The sequence below is a fragment of the Myxine glutinosa genome, chromosome 11 (assembly GCF_964187855.1).
Source record: "Myxine glutinosa chromosome 11, kmMyxGlut1.1, whole genome shotgun sequence".
In the NCBI taxonomy this organism is placed as follows: Eukaryota; Metazoa; Chordata; class Myxini; order Myxiniformes; family Myxinidae; genus Myxine; species Myxine glutinosa.
Genome location: NC_136271.1, coordinates 119064518 through 119084660, shown reverse-complemented (window position 1 = coordinate 119084660; position 20143 = coordinate 119064518). Strand labels below are relative to the sequence as shown.

The window sequence follows — 20143 nt, the reverse complement described above, 5'->3', positions numbered from 1 at the left end:
GGCTTCGACGAAATGCCAAGTTTTCCTTACACTTGTTATTTCTCTGATGGGAAAAGAAGATGGGCTGTTTGAACGTGCTCGCCAAGCCGAACAGCTTTGCAAACCGTAAAAAACAAGGCAACGGTTCCGATGGCTGCTGCAGACCCCACACGCGTGCCATTCTGCCTTCCACTTGTGTGACGAGATTTGTTGTGGACATGCATGTTTCTTTCCCAATCTTCGATTTCGTAATCCCACCGAACTGTGTGTGGGTGAAGGATTACATTTGCTTCAGATGGATCATACGGCAGAAGAAAAATTTCAGGACAATCAATTAATTTCATTTGGTTGTGTGTCGAGGTATTCAGAAAAAAACAACTCAATTTCGTTAGAAAACATCAAGAGTGCTTTCACAAAGAAAGAGGAAGTAAAGAAGAAAGTCCCCCCCCCCCCCTTCCCATGCCTCCTCCCCCCAAGCCCTCTCCCTCCCACAGATCTCCCGATGTCCCTGCTCTCAAATGTTGTGTTTGTGTACTTTCCCCTCTCTCCCCATCTTGTGTGCCGCTCCCCTTGTTATGTGTTTTGTGTGTCTGTTTGATTTTTTTGTGAGATTAATGTTAGCTCTTTCACGAGCCTCGATCTTGTATACAAAAAAAAAAGAGGTAAGAAAGATGAAATGGAAGACAAGGTAGCTGTAAAAAAAAAAGAAAAAAAAGAAGTAAGAAAGGGTAGCTGTAAAAAAAAAGAAAAAAAAGTAGTAAGAAAGACAAAATGTAAGAAAAGGTAGCTGTAAAAAAAGAAAAAAAAGAAAAAAAGAAAAAGAAGTAAGAAAGATAAAATGTAAGAAAAGATAGCTGTAAAAAAAAAAGAAAAAAAGAAGGAAGAAAGATAAAATGTAAGAAAAGGTAGCTGTAAAAAAAGAAAAAAACAAAAAGAAGTAAGAAAGATAAAATTAAAGAAAAGATAGCTGTAAAAAAAAGAAAAAAAAGAAGAAAGATAAAATGTAAGAAAAGGTAGCTGTAAAAAAAAGAAAAAAGAAGTAAGAAAGTTAAAATGTAAGAAAAGATAACTGTAAAAAAAGGGGGAAAAAAAGTAAGAAAGATAAAATGTAAGAAAAGGTAACTGTAAAAAAAAGAAAAAAAAGAAATAAGAAAGATAAAATGTAAGAAAAGGTAACTGTAAAAAAAAATAAAACCGAGGGGGGGGGGGGTTAATCCCCTCGTCTATTAAGCTGGCCGTCTCCGGTCCTAGAAATTATGACGTCACTCCCGGTCGGTAGTAGCCAGGGTCATTAGTCAATGAAGTCCCAAATACCTGCGTACTAAGACCGGCCGTGAGCGAGGAGATAATTTCCACCCAAGCCGCAGCGTTAATGGATACGCCGAGCGAAGCGAGCTGCGACTCGGGCCGTTAACAAAAGACTCACCCGATTCCGAGCGTTGGCCAAATCGTGCCACATATATTCAATGGAGAAATCACTAAAGCGACCGAATGAGAGGAAACCCAAAGTAAAGGAATAAAGGAAGAACAAATATAATTTATTAATTATGTACAATAACGAAGAGGAAACGAAAGCAGGGTATATACAAGAAGAAGAAGAAGAAGCAGTGACACAGGGCAGGTGCAAAAAAAGAAAAAAAAGAAGTAAGAAAGATAAAATGTAAGAAAAGGTAGCTGTAAAAAAAGAAAAAAAGAAGTAAGAAAGATAAAATGTAAGAAAAGGTAGCTGTAAAAAAAAGAAAAAAAAGAAGAAAGAAAGACAAAATGTAAGAAAAGGTAGCTGTAAAAAAAGAAAAAAAAGGAGTAAGAAAGATAAAATGTAAGAAAAGGTAGCTGTAAAAAAAAAGAAAAAAAAAGAAGTAAGAAAGATAAAATGTAAGAACAGGTAGCTGTAAAAAAAAGAAAAAAAAGAGGTAAGAAAGATAAAATGTAAGAAAAGGTAGCTGTAAAAAAAAGCAACAAAAAAAGCTGAGCCGTAAGAAAAAAAATTTTAAATGCACGATCGACGAGGTTGTGTGAGTTTTAAAAGGTCCCACAGTTGAGGAACAAATCTGAAGAATACTCAATCTCAAGAAGTCTTCATCCTTGCATGAGGAACTTCCAGGATATTCCTGTTGTTAGACATAGACAGCAGCATTGTTACAGGGGTGCAGAGTGTGCTAATTGCAGAAATGTGGGCAGTAGCAAGTATATTGTTGGCTTTTTTGGTCAGCAGCAATATCTAATATCAGGAGGTAATGAAGATTGAGGATTGGACTAATGTGGTAAGGCGAGGAGACGATGTTCTTTGTATAACATACCATGTGAAGAATGTGAAAACAAGTATGTTGGCAAAACATCCAAACACTGAACCACACAGCTAACCAAACTCCAACGTGCTGCAAGGCGACAAGACAGGCTGCCCTTGCTTGTGACACACACACACACACACACACACACACACACACACACACACACACACACACACACACACACACACCTGTCCTTGGCACATGACCATTACAGGTGAACCTGAGATTGTCGCAGAATTGGACCAATTCATGAGTCAAACAGTCCCAAATAAAATTTAACACGGTATCACCACCGCTCTTACTGCCTCCGAGGAGAAGAAATAGCTCGCTCTCGAAGCATCAGTCATTAATCAAGAAGTTCTTATTTTACTGCTCAGCATGCTACCTTTTACAAGTATGAATTCTGAGCTGCAAATATATATATATATATATAAATAAATAAATAAATAAATAATTTATCGAAATCGAAATATCTAATTTGCAAGTATATTTACATATATATATATATATATATATATAATGTATATATTATATATATTATATATATATATATATATATGTACACACACACACACACTGCCTTCAGAAAGTATTCACACCCCTTTACTTTTTTCACGATTTGTTGTATTACACCCTGAATTTAAAATGGATCAAATGGAGATGTTTATTCTCACTGATCTACACATACAGTAATACCCCATAATGTCAGTGGAATTATTTTTTTTAATTTTATTTTTACAAAATAATTTAAAATGTAGTACCGAATTTATATCGAATTTAATCGAATTTCGAATTAAATATAAATATCGTAAATATCGAATTTACAAGTATTCAACCACCTGAGTCAATACTTTGTAGAAGTGCCTTTGGCAGCGATTACAGCTTCAAATCTTCTTGGGTACATCTGTATCAGCTTTGCACATAAGGATTTGGGAAGTTTCTCCCATTTTTCCTTGCAGATTTGCTCAAGCTCTGTCAAGGTGGATGGGGAGCAACAGTGAACAGCAATCTTCAAGTCTTTCCAAAGATTCTCAATGGGATTCAAGTCTGGGCTTTGGCTAAGCAACTCAAAGATCTTCACATTCTTGTTCTCAAGACATTCCAGAGTTGCTTTGGCTGCATCCTTGGGTCATTGCACTGTTGGAACATACTGTAATTGTGCGCCACAATGTAAAGTCTTCTTCACTCTGTAGCAGATTCTCCTGATTGATTTGCCTGTATTTGGCTCCATTCATTGTTCCCTCCATCCTTACAAGTCTCCAAGCCCTGCCACTGAAAAGCATCCCCATAGCATGATGCTGCCACCACCATGCTTCATGGTAGGAATGATGTTAGATGGGTGATGAGCTGTGCTCGGTTTCCACCAGATGTGGTGCTTTGCATTCAGGCCAAGGAGTTCAATTTACATTTCATCAGTCCACAGAATCTTTTACCTCATGCTCTCAGTCTTTCACGTGCCTTTTTGCAAACTCCAGTCATGCTGTCATATGCCTTTTCTCAGGAGTGGCTTCAATCTGGCCACTTTCCCATGAAGCCTAGATTTTAGCTCTTACACAAGCCTCGACTTTGTATGCAAAAAAAAAAAATTGTGAAGTGCTGCAGAGACCATTGTCCTTCCGGCAGGTTCTCCCATCTCAGCCAAGGAACTCTGTAGTTTTGTCAGATTGGTCATTAGGTTTTTGGTCACCTTCCTGACCAAGGTCCTTCTTACCCGGTTGCTTAGTTTGGTCAAACGGCCAGCTCTACGAAGAGTCTGAATAGTTCCACATTCATTCCATTACCTAATGATGGAGCTCATTGTGCACTTGGGAACTTTTAACACTCTATACATAGTTTATACCCTTCCCCAAGTCCATGCCTCCTCACAATTCTATCTCAGAGTTTTACAGACAGTTTATTGGACTTCATGGAAGGTAGAGTTTCTGCTCTGATATGCACTGTCAACTGTGGGACCTCATACAGAAAGGTGTTTTTCTTTCTAAATCATGTTGAATTGGCCACAGGCGGACTCCCATGAAGTTGTAGAGACATCGCAATGATGATCAAAGGAAATTGGATGCGCCTGAGCTCAATTTGGAGTGTCACAGCAAAGGGGTTGAATACTTATTGACTCGAGACATTTCCGCTGTTCATTTTTAATTGTTTTGTAAAAATTTCTGAAACAAAATTCCACTTTGACATTATGGGTTAAAATGTGTACATCAGTGCCAAAAGAAATCTCATTTTAATACATTTTAAATTCAGGCTGAAACAATGAATTGCGAAAAAGTCAAGGGGCGTGAATACTTTCTGAAGGCACTGTCTATATACTGCATAATTTGTATAATATATATATATATATATAAATAACAGGGTGGTCCAGAAACCCTGGGCACATTTTGAAGAACGATACCTGCAACAAGCAACGATGTTTATTATTGTTATTTGGTGCAAAACAAAACATGATTTACCAGTAAATGGATGTGACCGCTTCAACACGCACAGGCATCTCGTGATACGCAACAGGGTGAGCTTCGCTTACTGTGCGCACGCATTTGTCTTTGCATTAGTTCAGTTCATTGTGAATTAGACGCCCGAATATGATGGAGGATATCGTGAGACAGAAAATTCGTGCTGTACGCTTGTATTCTGTGTCTGGAAATTCGGCTGTAGTTCACAGACAACTTGTCAAAGAATGTGGCGCCGACGCAATTGACAGAAGAACCATCGGCAGAATAAACAAGCAGTTTGATGAAACCGGCAGCATTCTTCCAAAACAATCACCAGGTAGGCCTCGTACTGTTTGAACTGAGGAAAGCAGAGATGTCATTCAACAACAACTCGACAGTAACACACCATTATCAACTCGTCGTTCAACAAACGTCACCAACATAAGCCGATCATCAATTCGAAAAATACTAAAATACCTTAATAAGAAACCATACATACCCAGATTAATTCACCAACTATCTGAGGATGATTTTGACAGGCGAGTTGATGGATATGGACAATGACTTGCAGAACAAGATCTTGAGGTCAAATGAATCCAAGTTTACTTTTTCCGGTTCTGTGAATCGTCATAACAGCATGATATGGGCAGTAGACAACCCACGATTTACTGTTGAGCACAACGTCCAGTATCAAGCGGGTCTGCTAGTGTGTCCGTCTGGGCAGGCATTTCTTCTGGAGCAATTGTTGGACCAATATTTTTCGAAGAAAATGTGAATGCTGCAAATTACCTTCTAATGTTGGAGCAGCATGTATTTCCACTCAATGATGGCCAAATGTGGTTCATGCATGATGGGGCGCCTGCTCATTATGTTGCCAGTGTGTAGCTAACTGTGTAGCTAACTAACTGTGTAGCTAACTATTGTGTAGCTAATTAACCTCATAACTGATTATACAATAGTTTCTATCTCATTTCAAGGTCAGTAACCTTCGTTTTGACATTTCCGGGCCTGGCCTGTCCGGGCCTGTTTCGGTTACAGTCCGTCCGTTGTCAATGAATACCGCTCGCTCGTACTGACGACGTCGTCGCTCCTGACTTGTGCTGAAGTCGTTTAAATTCATTTTTTCCCTCATCAATCCACACTCAATACCCCATAATGACATGAGAAAACAGGATGTTAGAAAGTTTTGCAAATTTATTAACAAGAAAAAACTGAAATATCACATTGACATAAGTATTCATACCCTTTGCTATGACACTTGAAATTTAGCTCAGGTGCCTCCCATTTCTCTTGATCACCTTTGACATGTTTCTACACCTTGATATGAGTCCACCTGTGGTAAATTCAATTGATTGGACATGATTTGGAAAGGCACACACCTGTCTATATAAGGTCTCACAGCTGACAATGCATAGCAGAGCAAAAACCAAGCCATGAGGTCGAAGGAACTGCCTGCAGAGCTCAGAGACGGGATTGTGTCGAGGCACAGATCTGGGGAAGCCGACAAAAAAAAGGTTCTCCTGCATTGAAGGTTCCCGAGAGCACAGTGGCCTCCATAATTCTTAAATGGAAGAAGTTTGGAACAACTAGGACTCTTCCTAGAGCTGGCCTCCCCGGCCAAACTGAGTAATCGGGGGAGAAGGGCCTTGGTAAGAGAGGTGACCAAGAACCCGATGGTCACTCTGGCTGAGCTCCAGAGATCCTGTGTGGAGAGGGGAGAAACTTCCAGAAGGACAACCATCACTGCAACACCCCCACTGATCTGGGCTTTATGGCAGAGTGGCCAGACGGAAGCCAAACAGTTCAATCTTGGTTTCATCAGACCACAGAATCTTGTTTCTCACAGTCTGAGAGTCCTTTAGGTGCTTTTTTGCAAACTCCAAGCGGGCTTTCATGTGTCTTTCACTGAGGAGAGGCTTCCTTTTGTTGGCCTACCTGCTGTTGGCCTAATGGTGGTTCGGGCATAGGGCTTGGGATCCTAAGGTCCCGAGTTCGAATCCCGTTCAGCTGTTGAATTAATACCAGGTGGGGTTGACTCAGCCCGTCATCCTTCCGAGGTTGGCGAAATAACTACCAGGGTACTGGGTCCTTCCTCAAGGAGGTTCGTGGCAGAATTTGCAATCTGGCCACCGTAAAAACACCTCATTCCATAGCACACATAGTGGTGTGTGTCAGGATGGTGCTGAGGATTCGTCCAAGGACGCAGCGACGTGCTGATCCAGCGTACGCTCCTATATATATATATATATATATATATATATATATATATATATATATATATATATATATACATACATATATACTAGCTTGGCTCGGCTCACTGCGCTCGCCTCACCAAGCGTCGTTACTGAGGAACGGGCTTATTTTAGCTGAGGCTAATGACTGTACCTGAGTTGCTGTGTTGTCATGATTTACACCAATCATAATACAAACAATTACTTTGCACAAATGTATTTGTTGTGTTTGTGATATTACATTTTTATAGGCTATTTAGGTTGAAGATTTAGGTTGAATGTTTTTTTTTTCAAGAAAGAACCCCTCAGCACATACATTGGGGAGGGGTAGGTGCAGACTGGAAGTTTGGGACGATTACACCTCACCACCACGTAATTCAAAACACCTCACCACCAAGTAATTTAAAACACCTCACAGCCATAAAACACGTAATAAAAACACCTCACCACCACAAAATTAAAAACACCTCACAGCCATAAAACACGTAATAAAAACACCTCACCACCACAAAATTAAAAACACCTCACAGCCATAAAACACGTAATAAAAATACCTCACCACCACGAAATTAAAAACACCTCACAGCCATAAAACACGTAATAAAAACACCTCACAGCCATAAAACATGTAATAAAAACACACCACCACGAAATTAAAAACACCTCACAGCCATAAAACACGTAATAAAAACACCTCACAGCCATAAAACACGTAATAAAAACACCTCACAGCCATAAAACACGTAATAAAAACACCCCACAGCCACGAAATTAAAAACACCTCACAGCCATAAAACACGTAAAAAAAACACCTCACAGCCACGAAATTAAAAACACCTCACCACCAAGTAATTCAAAACACCTCACCACCACGTAAATCAAAACACCTCACCACCATGTGATTTAAAAACACCTCACCACCACATAATTCAAAATACCTCACCACCACGTGATTCAATACCACCACAACGTTATTAAAAACACTTCACAACCACAGAAACAAAAGTTTGAGGGAGTCGTTAAGTGTCAACACAGACACTGCCCAGATGTGTAGATATCTATCTATAATTCCAGTAATCTCTGTGTGTATGTATGTATGTATGTATGTATGTATGTATGTCTGTTTGTCTGTGACCGCTGTTTCTCGACAACTACCGGTCCGATATACTTTAAACTTGCCAGGTATATTGCTGGGGACCCGAGGATGTGCCTTTTCAAGGTTTCATATTAATCAGAGAAGTAGTTACCGAGCTATGTCCAAAAAACGATTCAACCAATCAGAGAGCAGCGAGCCATCACGTGTGCCGAACGTGGCGAACAGACTCTGCCTCGGACGGCACATTTGAGAGCGTATTCATTTATTTCACGTTGGCAAACTATGTTGGCGTTCAACTATGTTTTAAAACTAATTAAAACTAATTTGCGATTCATCGTAACTGCGATATGCGACCTTCCGGACAGTGAAGACTGCACTTCCGGCAGCCAATCACAGAACGCGTTGTTGCGTAGGCATGGCCGATGTGAGAGCGAGCCGAGCCGAGCGCGTGCGCCATTACGGTTCGTAATTCGATTTCTTCCAGAGAAAATAATAATTTCTCGATTTCTTATGCGCATTATTTCTCCCAATTCAGTCAGAGCGAAGGGCGGAAGCGAAGAGCGTTGTTTTTTTTGTTTACGGGCGTACGGGCGTACGGGCGGGGTAGAGCGTACGGGTAGCGTTTTTTTTTTTTTTTGGCAAGGAACGGGCACCCACGTACGGGCATGCCCTAGTATAGATAAATGACTGTACCCGAGTTGCCGTTTTGTCATGGTTTAAACCAATCATAATTCAAACAATTATTTTGCACAAATGTATTTGTAATATGCGTGATATCACATTTTATAAACAATTGAAGTTGAAAAAAAAAAATTCCCCAAAAAAATTCCCCCCAAAAAATGTAATATGAATTGGAAATTTTTTCAAAACAAATACCCTTAGGACATACCGACGGGAGAGATATGTGCATACCAGAAGTTTGGTACGATTTCACAAAAGTTTGAGAAAGTAGTTCAGTGACAAGACAACACAAGACAACACAGGACAGGACAGGACAGACGCTGCACAGATACATAGATAGATACTTATCATATAGAACTTGTAAGTACAAGCAGCAGGATCTCAGCACTGTAAATATGGACCAAGTGTTGAACACTGTTGGCTTCACTAAAACAACACATCCTGTTTGATATCCAAAGATGGTTTTGCTTTTGCTCTGTTGGGAGACGTTTGCTTGTTGAGTCTGATAATTTGCTTCTGCCTCTATTTTGCACAGCCCCAGGGTATGCCAAGGTCAGTGGTGTCAGGTGGCATTGAGAGCAAATTTTAGCCCATTCCCCTCATCTCCCGATATTAAGTTTATTGTCAGCATGCACACAGCCCTTCCATAAATTGCCGTTTGTGAAGGTTACTATCCCTTCCACAAATAATGCATCACATTATAATGCAGACATTACCAATATTTTGATTGGCAGTGCTGTCAGATTATCCCACCTCCTTCGGGGCTTGCCCTGAATCTATTTATTGGCCCTAGGGACCTGCAGAACATATATATTATTGAATTTATTTACTTTGTCAGATTATTTGGTTGGAACTTTTTGTTGGCCTTCACCTCATCCCATTATTGTGAGCTACCACTGTCAATGCTAAGTGAGCCTGTGTATCCAAGCCTAAACCTTCCAGGTAATGAACAGGTACATTTCACAAAGTAATATCTGCAAACTCTTCCAATTATTATCCATAGAGGTCAACTTGGGGATAAACTGGCTGCTAGAACTCAAGCAAAATAAGATTGATCATGACTACACTGATAGACATACACTACATGGCCAAAAGTATGCGGACACCCCTTTTAATTTGTGTATTCGGCTGTTTCAGCCACACCCATTGCTGACAAACATTGACAGTAGAAGGGGCCGTACTGAAGGGCTCTGTGACTTTCAACATGGCACTGTCATCGGATGCCACCTTTCCAACAAGTCAGTTCGTCAAATGTCTGCCCTGCTTGAGCTGCCCCAGTCAACTGTAAGTGCTGTTATTGTGAAGTGGAAACGTCTAAGAGCAACAACAGCTCAGCCGCAAAGTTGTAAGCCACACAAGCTCACAGAATGGGATTGCCGAGTGCTGAAGCGTGTAAAAATCGTCTGTCCTCGGTTGCAACACTCACTACCGAGTTCTAAACTGCCTCTAGACGCAACGTCAGCACAACAACGGATCGCCGGGAGCTTCATGAAATGGGATTCCATGGCCGAGCAGCTGCACACAAACCTAATATCACCATGCGCAATGCCAAGCGTCGGCTGGAGTGGTGTAAAGCACGCCGCCATTGGACTCTGGAGCAGTGGAAACGCGTTCTCTGGAGTGATGAATCACGCTTCACCATCTGGCAGTCCGACGGACGAATCTGGGTTTGGCGGATGCCAGGGGAACGCTACCTGCCTGAATGCATAGTGCCAACTGTAAAGTTTGGTGGAGGAGGAATAATGGTCTTGGGCCGTTTTTTCATGGTTCGGGCGAGGCCACTTAGTTCCAGTGAAGGGAAATCTTATCGCTACAGCACACAATGACATTCCAGACGATTGTGTTCTTCCAACTTTGTGGCAACAGTTTAGGGAAGGCCCTTTCCTGTTTCAGCATGACAATGCCTCCGTGCACAAAGCAAAGTCCATACAGAAATGGTTTGTCGAGATCGGTGTGGAAGAACTTGACGGGCATGCACAGAGCCCTGACCTCAACCCCATCGAACACCTTTGGGATGAATTTGAAACGCCGACTAAGAGTCAGGCCTAATCGCCCAACATCATTGCCTGACCTCACTAATATGCTCTTGTGGCTGAATGGAAGCAAATCCCTACAGCAATTTTCCAACATCGTGGAAAGCCTTCCCAGAAGAGTAGAGACTGTTATAGCAGCAAAGGGGGGACCACCTCCATATTAATGTCCATGATTTTGGAATGAGATGTTCGACGAGCACATACGGGTGTGATGTTCGGGTGTCCACATAGTTTTGACCATGTAGTGTCGCTCAAGCTGCATCAAGAAGCTGTAACTTAATATCGCTCGTATGCCAGCAATGCAACATCACGTATGATCTGCTTGCAGATCAGCATCAGAAAACTTCAAATTTCAAGTACAATAGTAGAAAGGCAATCTTCAGTTAATAAGAAACTTCATTTTAAAAAAGGACAACATGAAAAAACTGTGCATTTTGGTCCCAATCCACATGATCTTCAACTGCCTGTTTTGGCTGGATCATACCAATGTTGTAAGGTTGGGGGCGGATTTAGCATTTTGCTCTTCGGCTTTCCTCGCCTTGGTCACCATGATAGGATGGTTACATTGAACAAGGTTATTAAAACCATCTAACACAGCCTTCAGCAGTGTTGTTTTTGATGGTTTTACCACAGCACTGCTGAAGTGTGTGTGTGCCAAATGAGCATGTCCATATACATATGTCTGTTTCGACAATGGTCCGATGAACTATGGACAAGCCATTGCCATTGTTAATTTCCATGTTTAGGTGCAGTAATAGAGCCTGGTGTTGGCTTAGCGGTTAGGCTGCCGGCTTGGGATCCTAGGATCCTGGGTTCGAATCCCCGTCGATCGCTAAATTAACACCAGGGGGGTTGACTCAGCCTGTCATCCTTCCGAGGTCGGCAAATTCAGTACCAGCTTGCTGGGATGAATGATCCCGGTGTGTACCCCGGCTTAGAATAGGTACACCGTATCCCTGCGCATCGTAAGAGGCGACTAAGGGTTGGCGTCAGGAAGGGCATCCGGCCATAAAAACATTGCCTCAAACAGGGAACCATGATTGTCATGGGGCCCGCAAGGCCCCCGCTCTAGCGGGGAAAATGGCCTTAAAACGATCATTCATTCATTCATTCAGGTGCAGTAATAGTGTAAGTTTAACAAACTTACACGATATTTTGTTTACAGTAACCAAATGCGTCTAATGCCGATTGGAGTGTTTTCTGCTCAGTTCAGTCTCGGTGCTGTGGCAGATGCTGATAGCAAGATGCAAGATGCTGATAGCAAGATGCTGATATGCTACTTCCTAGGTGTTGGATGTTTTCTTGTTTTGTTTTTTATTTATTTATTTATTACCTCCGCCACCAAAGGTCAATATAGGTTATGTTTTCACCCCCGTCTGTCTGTCTGTTTGTTGGTGAACAAGATATCTCAAAAAGTTGTGGATGGATTCGGACGAAATTTGGCAGAGATGTAGTGTATGTGACAACGAAGAATTGGTTCAATTTTGATCCAATCCAGATCCGGATCTGGCTAGTAGAATTATTACCTTCGCAAAAGCGGAAGGTTATGTTTTGATCGCTGTGTATTTATTTGTATGTCTGTGTGTGTGTGTGTGTGTATGTTATTCGCATAACTCAAAAAGTATTCAACCGAATTGCATGAAATTTGGTGGGATGATTGGTTATTATACGGGACACATTTGATTAGATTTTGGGAGCAATCGGGTCAAAGGTCAAGGTCAAGGTCACGAAAAGGTCAAAATCGTATTTTTACCATAGCGCGGTCAATTTTTATCCAATTGGCATGCAACTAATGCCAAAATGTTCAGAATTCAATGCCCGATCTTGTGATATACGACATGACCCAGTGAAGACATTACCCTTGTTAGCGGTTGGGGTCAAAGGTCAGGGGGGTCACGACCTTGCAAAATGTGCGTTTTTTGTCATAACTCGGTCAATTCTTATCCGATTTGCATGAAATCAGCACCAAACTGTTCACTGTTCTGTTCCCTACACTCCCATGCCAAGTACAGAACAGTAGCTGCGGCGAAGGTATGCGCTCTACCGAGTGCCCGTTCTAGTTGTTAAAGTGATTCTTCACCATTGAGTGATAGGGCTAAAACCGACATATAGCAGGATATCTCAAAAGGTTGTGGACGGATTTGGACGAAAGTTGGTGGACAGGTTGAGTGTGACAAGGCCGAATCGATTCGAATAAGATCTGAATATGGATTCGGATATGGGATTTATTTAATTTTTAAAGTGATTCTTCACCATTGAGAGATCGGGTGAAAAGCGACATGTAACATTGTATTTGTAAAAGTTGTGGACAAGTTATGACTAAACTTGGTGGATTAGTTGGTTAGGTGGCAAGAACAAGCACATTAAGTTTTGGTTCAGGTCCGAATCCAGATCCGGCCTATCAGTGGATACAAAACATAAACTGTTCAGCCTGGCGGAGGTTTGTGCTCTACCGAGTGCAGTTCTAGTTGTTATTTTGTTTTGCTTTATGCTTTATTCTTTTGCTTTATATTTTATTCCATATTTTCCTAACCCTAACCCTTACCTTGTTTGGGGCGATTTCCATAAAAGAAAAAAATTCTAACCGTTGTAAGAAATCTCGGTATAACTTTGGAACTACTAAGTACTTCCCATTGCTGCGGATTTTTAGACGATTTCATCAAGAGCAGACAGGTTCACGATTGCAAGCAACGGCATTGTATTGACCGAAGTGTCTGAAGTCAGTGATCAATGTATCAAATGAAGATCCACATCCCATTCCTTCGTCAAATAAAACAAATTCCTGTCTTCTACCGACTCCTCTCCGGCCTAGCTTCCCCAGCTCTATCTGGGCTCTGTCCCCCATATATTCCTACAGGTCGCACAAGATCTGTCAGCAACCCTCTTATGGTTAAACTGCCGAAATCAAGACTCTCTGCTCACCTTCACTCCTTCATTCCTCTTTTCTCCCGCCTCTGGAACAAACTCCCTCACTCTCTTCAATCCCACTCCTCCCTCCAGGTCTTTAAAACAGCTGTTCACCACCATCTCTTATCTTCCCCCATCCAAAACCTTGATCATTTCTACCCCTGCTAATTTTCCCCACAGATACACTTTTTTGAAATATCAACTTCTTTCCTGGAAGTCCTAGCAGTGTCCATGTGTTTTATACCTCTCCCACCACCCCACCCTCCTTCCCATGCCTCCTCCCCCCAAACCCTCTCCCTCCCACAGATCTCCCGATATCCCTGTTCTCTGCCGTTGTACTTGTGTGCTTCGCTCTCTCTCCCCATCTCGTCTCCCGCTCCCTTTATTGTATGCTTTATGTGTCAATTTGTCTTTTTGTGATTGATGTTAGCTCTTTCACGAGCCTCGATCTTGTATACACACACAAAAATAAAAATGAATCAAAGTTACCGGTATGCATTATACAAATATTCCAGCAGAGACTGATGAAAATTCAACCTTTGTTTAACCAAATGGCTCGGGATTCAATTAGGAAAGTAATAGCAAGGAAAGAAAATCTCGATCATCCCATTACATATAACCATTTTCAAGGAATAAAAAACAGGTGGATTTCTCAAATTAATTAAGAAATCTGGTCTTTGTCGATGAATTGGCAGAACTCTGGCACACCCAATGAAAAAGAAACATCACGTACTACTGACCACACGTAAATGAGAAGCTTTCTAGTGATTGACCCAAATAATCAACTCTCAAGTACTGCGTCCACCACCCATAATGAAGTGGTGGTGGAGGTCCCATAACCTTACGAAGGCCCCATAGTCGTGTTTCTATGGGCATACAGACCCGGTCGTGCCCATTTGCTCCCCAGTCACGGTTTCAGAGCCGCCATGAGAATAAGTCCCACACCAGTGGGAGCAAATGCACCAAGGATATATCCACTCAAACATTGAGACAGCCCTCATAAAGTAACAAAAGGATAGTATGCTATAACTGCATTAAGAATAAAAAGGTAGCCCACCACTGTGGTAAAGTCTTGGCATGCGAGTTCAGAGCACAGCCCGAAAGATGATGGAGCAAGCGCAGGCGGCTCCTTATGGCGCTAACACGCTCCCCAGGCTGAGCCCCAACCACCTCGATCCGCCATAGATCGTTAGCATCTCCTGTACCATTCTGCAGGCATTAGAGCACATGTCAGTAAGTCAGGTCAACTCCCCATACATTACCAAGTCTATCGAATCAATCATAACATCCTGACAAAGGCATTATTCAACAAAAATAATAAGTAACTTTGACTGTAAACGATAATATGGTATGAGTTCTGTATTTATGTGTCTGCCAGGATGGTTAAGGGGTACTCAGACTCGGCTCCATGCCGTCTAGCCTGGGTTTGAATCCCGACCCAGCAAAAACTGTCATCCCAGTGTTTCACAGATGGACGTCACAGCCTTCGGATGGACGTCAAACCAGTCATCCCATCTGCCGGTGTTAGTTGCTGGACGTTAAATATCACACGGTGTCCTCGCCGACAGAGTCCCATCTGCCGGCACCCTGAACAAATTACAAAATTCCTGCCCTAACTACTGCTGGGAGAGGGATGGCAAACCGGCCACATGCTCCCAGGCCAATAAACGATGTCGGTAGAACCAACGCTCTGTAACAGAGCATGGTGAATCAGATCGGATATTTATGTCGTCAGCCATTCCGTATGAGAAACAGTCATATAGAAGATCAGTAAAAGTTTATAATTGAAAAATCTGGACTTACAAGTCGGTAGAGTCGGCGTTTAAACGAGAATCCACTCACCTTGTTCACGGCAGATGTTGAAGTGAAGAAGAAGCTTGAAAAAAATTTGAAACATTTTTGAAAAAAAAAAAATAGACATTTTTGGGGGGGAAAAATAGAAACTTTTGGGGGGAAAAAAAGATATATTTTTTGAAAATACTATAGAAATTTTATTGAAAAAAAATAGAAATTTTTTGGGGAAAAAATATATATTTTTGAAAATACAATAGAAATTTTATTTTTTTAAAAATTTGGGAAAATTTTTTTTGAAAAAAAAAAATAACCTTGAAATTTTTTTTTCAACCTTCTTGACTTCATTTGTTGGACAGGATGTGTGTCTCACAAGGAAGAATCGATTCAAATTTGGTGAAGATCCGGATCCAGCTAGTAGAATTTTTAGTAGAATCCAGCTAGTAGATCCAGCTAGTTGAAAGATTTTTCAAGAAAACAAGCACCGAGTAATATCAACACATTGCAAAATCGAGGCAACTACAACAACATCGATAATATTGCACAAATGATTCCCACCTTCTCGTGGGGTCGCCAAGGGACCGGTTTTGGTCCAAGTATTTTATTAACCTGGCTGGTCAGGCCTGAAGCTTGACTGAAGGTGGCAGCAAGTTGGAATTTGGCAAGGCTGAGACGACAACATGCCCACCTTTCGGGAACGTCACCATGCGACGATCTTTAATATCCACCAAAGAGAGTGCTGCCGGACGGTGCCTCTGGCTGAACGCCCTACCAATGGACGGCGCACGTATCTGCATGTGAAACACCAGGGTGACATGGCTTACACAGCTTGGGCGACATTCAGACCCTTTCATAACATTCCAGTTTTTCCCTCCTGTTCCGTCTCTCATAATCGTCGCTTGCATTTGCTGCCCGAAGCCATTTGGCGATATGAAAAACATCACTATTGGTGGAAAAGTGGAGGAGTAAGGACTTTTCAATTTGATTTTGCTTTTCACCATTAAATATTTATATTATCTCACCTCAAACGTGCTTACCTTTACCGATCATTCATTCATCATCTTTGACATAGAGTTCGATGGTATGAATCGAGAGGCAATGTGGGGGATACCGAGTCTGTACAGAGTACTAGACATATTTGGATGTATGATAAAGAGTACGTACCTACAATGGATACAAATGCAGTGTAATTTGCAACAATAAGTTGTTATCCTGATTTGAAGTTACGCCAGGAGTCAGACAAGATTTCGGTATCCATCTTGTCCACCCCAAGCGTCCTCCCCACATCCCTTATTACCTCCGCCACCAAAGGTGCATGGAGGTTATGTTTTCACCCGTCTGTCTGTCTATCTGTCTGTTTGTTTGTGAACAAGATATCTCAAAAAGTTGCGGATGGATTCAGACGGAATTTGGCAGAGATGTAACGTATGTCACAAGGACTAAATGATTAGATTTTGGTGAAGATCCGGATCCGGCTACTAGAATTTTGTTAGTGATTCTTCACCATTGGGAGATGGGGCCAAAAACGATACATAGAAGGGTATCTCAAAAAGTTATGGATGGATTTGGACAAAACTTGGTAGACCTGTTTGGTGTCTGACAGGGACGATTCGATTCGATTTTGGTGAAGATCTGAATATGGATTCGGATATGAGAATTATTTAATTTTTTTACTGATTCTACACCATTGGGAGATAGGGCCAAAAACGATACAAAGCAGGATATCTCAAACAGTTGTGGATGGATTTGGACGAAACTTGTTGGACACGTTGGGTGTTTGACAAGGAAGAATCGATTCAATTTTGGTGAAGATCTGGGTCTGGCTAGTATTATTTTAAAGTGATTCTTCACCATTGGGAGATAGGGCCAAAAATGATATATAGCAGGATATCTCAAAAGGTCGTGGACGGATGATTGAGATTAAATGCGATTCTGCATTTAGATTTTCTGGTCTACTGTGGGATACAAAACGTAAACTGTTCACCTGGCGGAGGTATGCTCTCTACCGAGTGCCAAATCTAGTTTTGCCAAGTCTCCGTCTATTTTGTCGCTTCTCACTGCTGTTGGTGTTTCCCTCTTTTCTTTGTGCTGCTCCTTTTGTTCTGCTACGTCCTGATTCCTTCTATGTTGTAGCTCCTCCACGAGCCTCGACTTTGTATACAAATAAACCCAGGCTGGACAGATAAAAGAGCGTGCATAACTCTAAAGTCGAAGCTATCCTTCCAACCTTAAATTTAAGGTAAATAAGTGGTGTTTTAATGAAAAATTTCCCCATCTATTTATAGCAATTACTACACATTGCCTCATTTGTATAATATGGGAAAGGATGTGACAAAGTGCAATGGATTGAAAGACGATACTAATTCCACCCATGACGATTCCCTTTTTGCCATGCTCGATACTCCCCCCAGCACAATGTGAACAAAGCAAGTAAAATTCCAGGCCATCTTTTGACCTTTGGAGCAAACACCTTACCCCTAATCTTGCGTGCTGCAAGATGCAATTATAAAGATTGAAAAGATCTCACATTTTGAACACAATCCTTGAGTGATGATCTATGTGACTTGCACATTGATCAGAAAACACCATCTCCCATCATGCAATGTCATTCCCACATGGTGCAGAACAAGCCGTTCATCGGGGAAGTGGGAGCCGTCTGCCAACTTCCTGCATGAATCATTCGTCTCCAAACAGCACTATGTACTCGAGTACTAAAATCGATAGAGTTTTACATCCATTCATCTTTTTCATTCCTCACTAACAAACTTGACCACACTTTTATCGTTTGCGTGCCATACAATCTGCTTTGCTCCTTCCCCCATAACTCACATCTCTATTTCATAATCCCATCATGCTTTGTTCTTGAATGACAAAACAAGAAAACGTCATGCGTAGCACGATACTTGCAAAATACGCCCTCCCCCAAAAGTTTACCATTGATACAGCAAATTGTCCATTTCATGAAGTTTAAAATTTACAATCTTGATCAAAGCTCGGGTCAACAGGATGAAAAGTGACGATTTTTCAGATGAAAAATGATGATTTTGGAAGGTTGACCTTCAGTTGACCTTTGACCTTTTGACCTCAAAAATAGTTAGTTTCCCTATTTAGTGACTCAATGTGCAAATGCTGTTCAATTTTCAAGTCAATTCGATGAAAATAGAGGATTTTAGAAATTTGGCCTATGTTGACCTTTTGGCCTATGTTGACCTCAAGAATACTTGGTGGTTGAATTCAGTGACGAGATATGCAAGTCCTTTTCAAATTTCAAGTCAATTGGATGAAAATTGAGGATTTTAGAAATTTGGCCTATGTTGACCATTTGGCCTATGTTGACCTCAAGAGTACTTGGTGGTTGAATTCAATGCAAGTCCTCTCCAAATTTCAAGTCAATTGGATGAAAATTTAGGATTTTAGAAATTTGGCCTATGTTGACCATTTGGCCTATGTTGACCTCAAAAATGCTTGGTGGTTGAATTCAGTGACCAGATATGCAGGTGGTCTTCAAATTTCAAGTCAATCGGATGAAAATTGAGGATTTTAGAAATTTGGCCTATGTTGACCATTTGGCCTATGTTGACCTCAAAAATTCTTGGTGGTTGAATTCAATGACCAGATATGCAAGTGGTCTTCAAATTTCAAGTCAATCGGATGAAAATTGAGGATTTTAGAAATTTAGCAAAGTTGGTGACCTTTGGCCTATGTTGACCTTTTGACCTATTGACCCCAAAACAATAGGCTTCTGGCATTTGACCAACTCTACCACTTGGTGAAGTTTGGTGAAGATCGGTTGAAAATTGTGACCTGTAGGCCGGTGACAAACAAACAAACAAACAAACAGATAGAGTCACAAACACAACCGTCCAATATACTTGAAAAATCTTCGATTTTGCAAGTAATAATTGTAAAAGCAACCGTTATACTACTGGAATCCAACTATTATGGACAATCACGAGGTTCTAGGAACACTATCTGTAAGCCTCCTAGATCAGCAAATCCCAACCTGTGATTAGTGGACCCTAGTGGTCCGTAAGGCCATCGACGGGTTCCGCAGGTAAAATTAAAGTAACATTAGCCTCTCCGTACCGCTAAATGTCGTCACACGCTGTGTGTTGGCACACGTCAGAAGCAATTCATGGAAAGCCATGGTTAATTACGCTCGTGTCATCGTGTCGGCCTGGAAGTACCCACAATTGATCGTGGGCTATAACCGGGTTTATTGAAGGGGATAGCGAGTGAAAAATAAAGCAAGTGGCAGTGGAGTGTTTAGTGAAAGCTGCAGCAGAAAGAGATGCAGAAGTACAGTGATATTTATATGGAAATGCAGTTTATTTTGGCTGTTGGTGAACATGAGCCGCAGCCGCAGTGTTACAAAGTTTTGTCGAACTAAAGTTTAAGGACACATAGTCTTCAAATGTTTGCTGTTTTTACTTTATCCGAAAAATAACACATTAGTAGACAAGGGGCTTCTACTTGTCACGATGATATCCGTACATGGTGCGCTGGCAAATCTTTCGATGCAATAAGTCCGTGAGCTACTGCCCCCAGAACCATGATTCTTGCTCATTATAAACTTACATGCGTGCTTATTACAGGCCACTCTTTTCATAAATCCGACATAGTTTCTTGTTTCAGAGAATAGTGGAGGAGTTTGCTATGCCATACAATGGGGCAGGCCGACAGCTGCATTGGTGCATTGGTA

General features: G+C 41.4%; 1 protein-coding gene across 2 annotated transcripts in view; it reads right to left on the bottom strand.

Moving 5' to 3' along the window:
- The window catches only part of POMT2 (protein O-mannosyltransferase 2), a 172895-nt gene that overhangs the window by 64204 nt on the left and 88548 nt on the right, over window positions 1-20143 (bottom strand). For both annotated transcript variants that reach the window (XM_068131165.2, XM_078787071.1), the window contains exon 13: window positions 14708-14859. In XM_068131165.2, the coding sequence (XP_067987266.2) occupies window positions 14708-14859 (152 nt within the window). The remainder of the gene's footprint in view (window positions 1-14707; window positions 14860-20143) is intronic.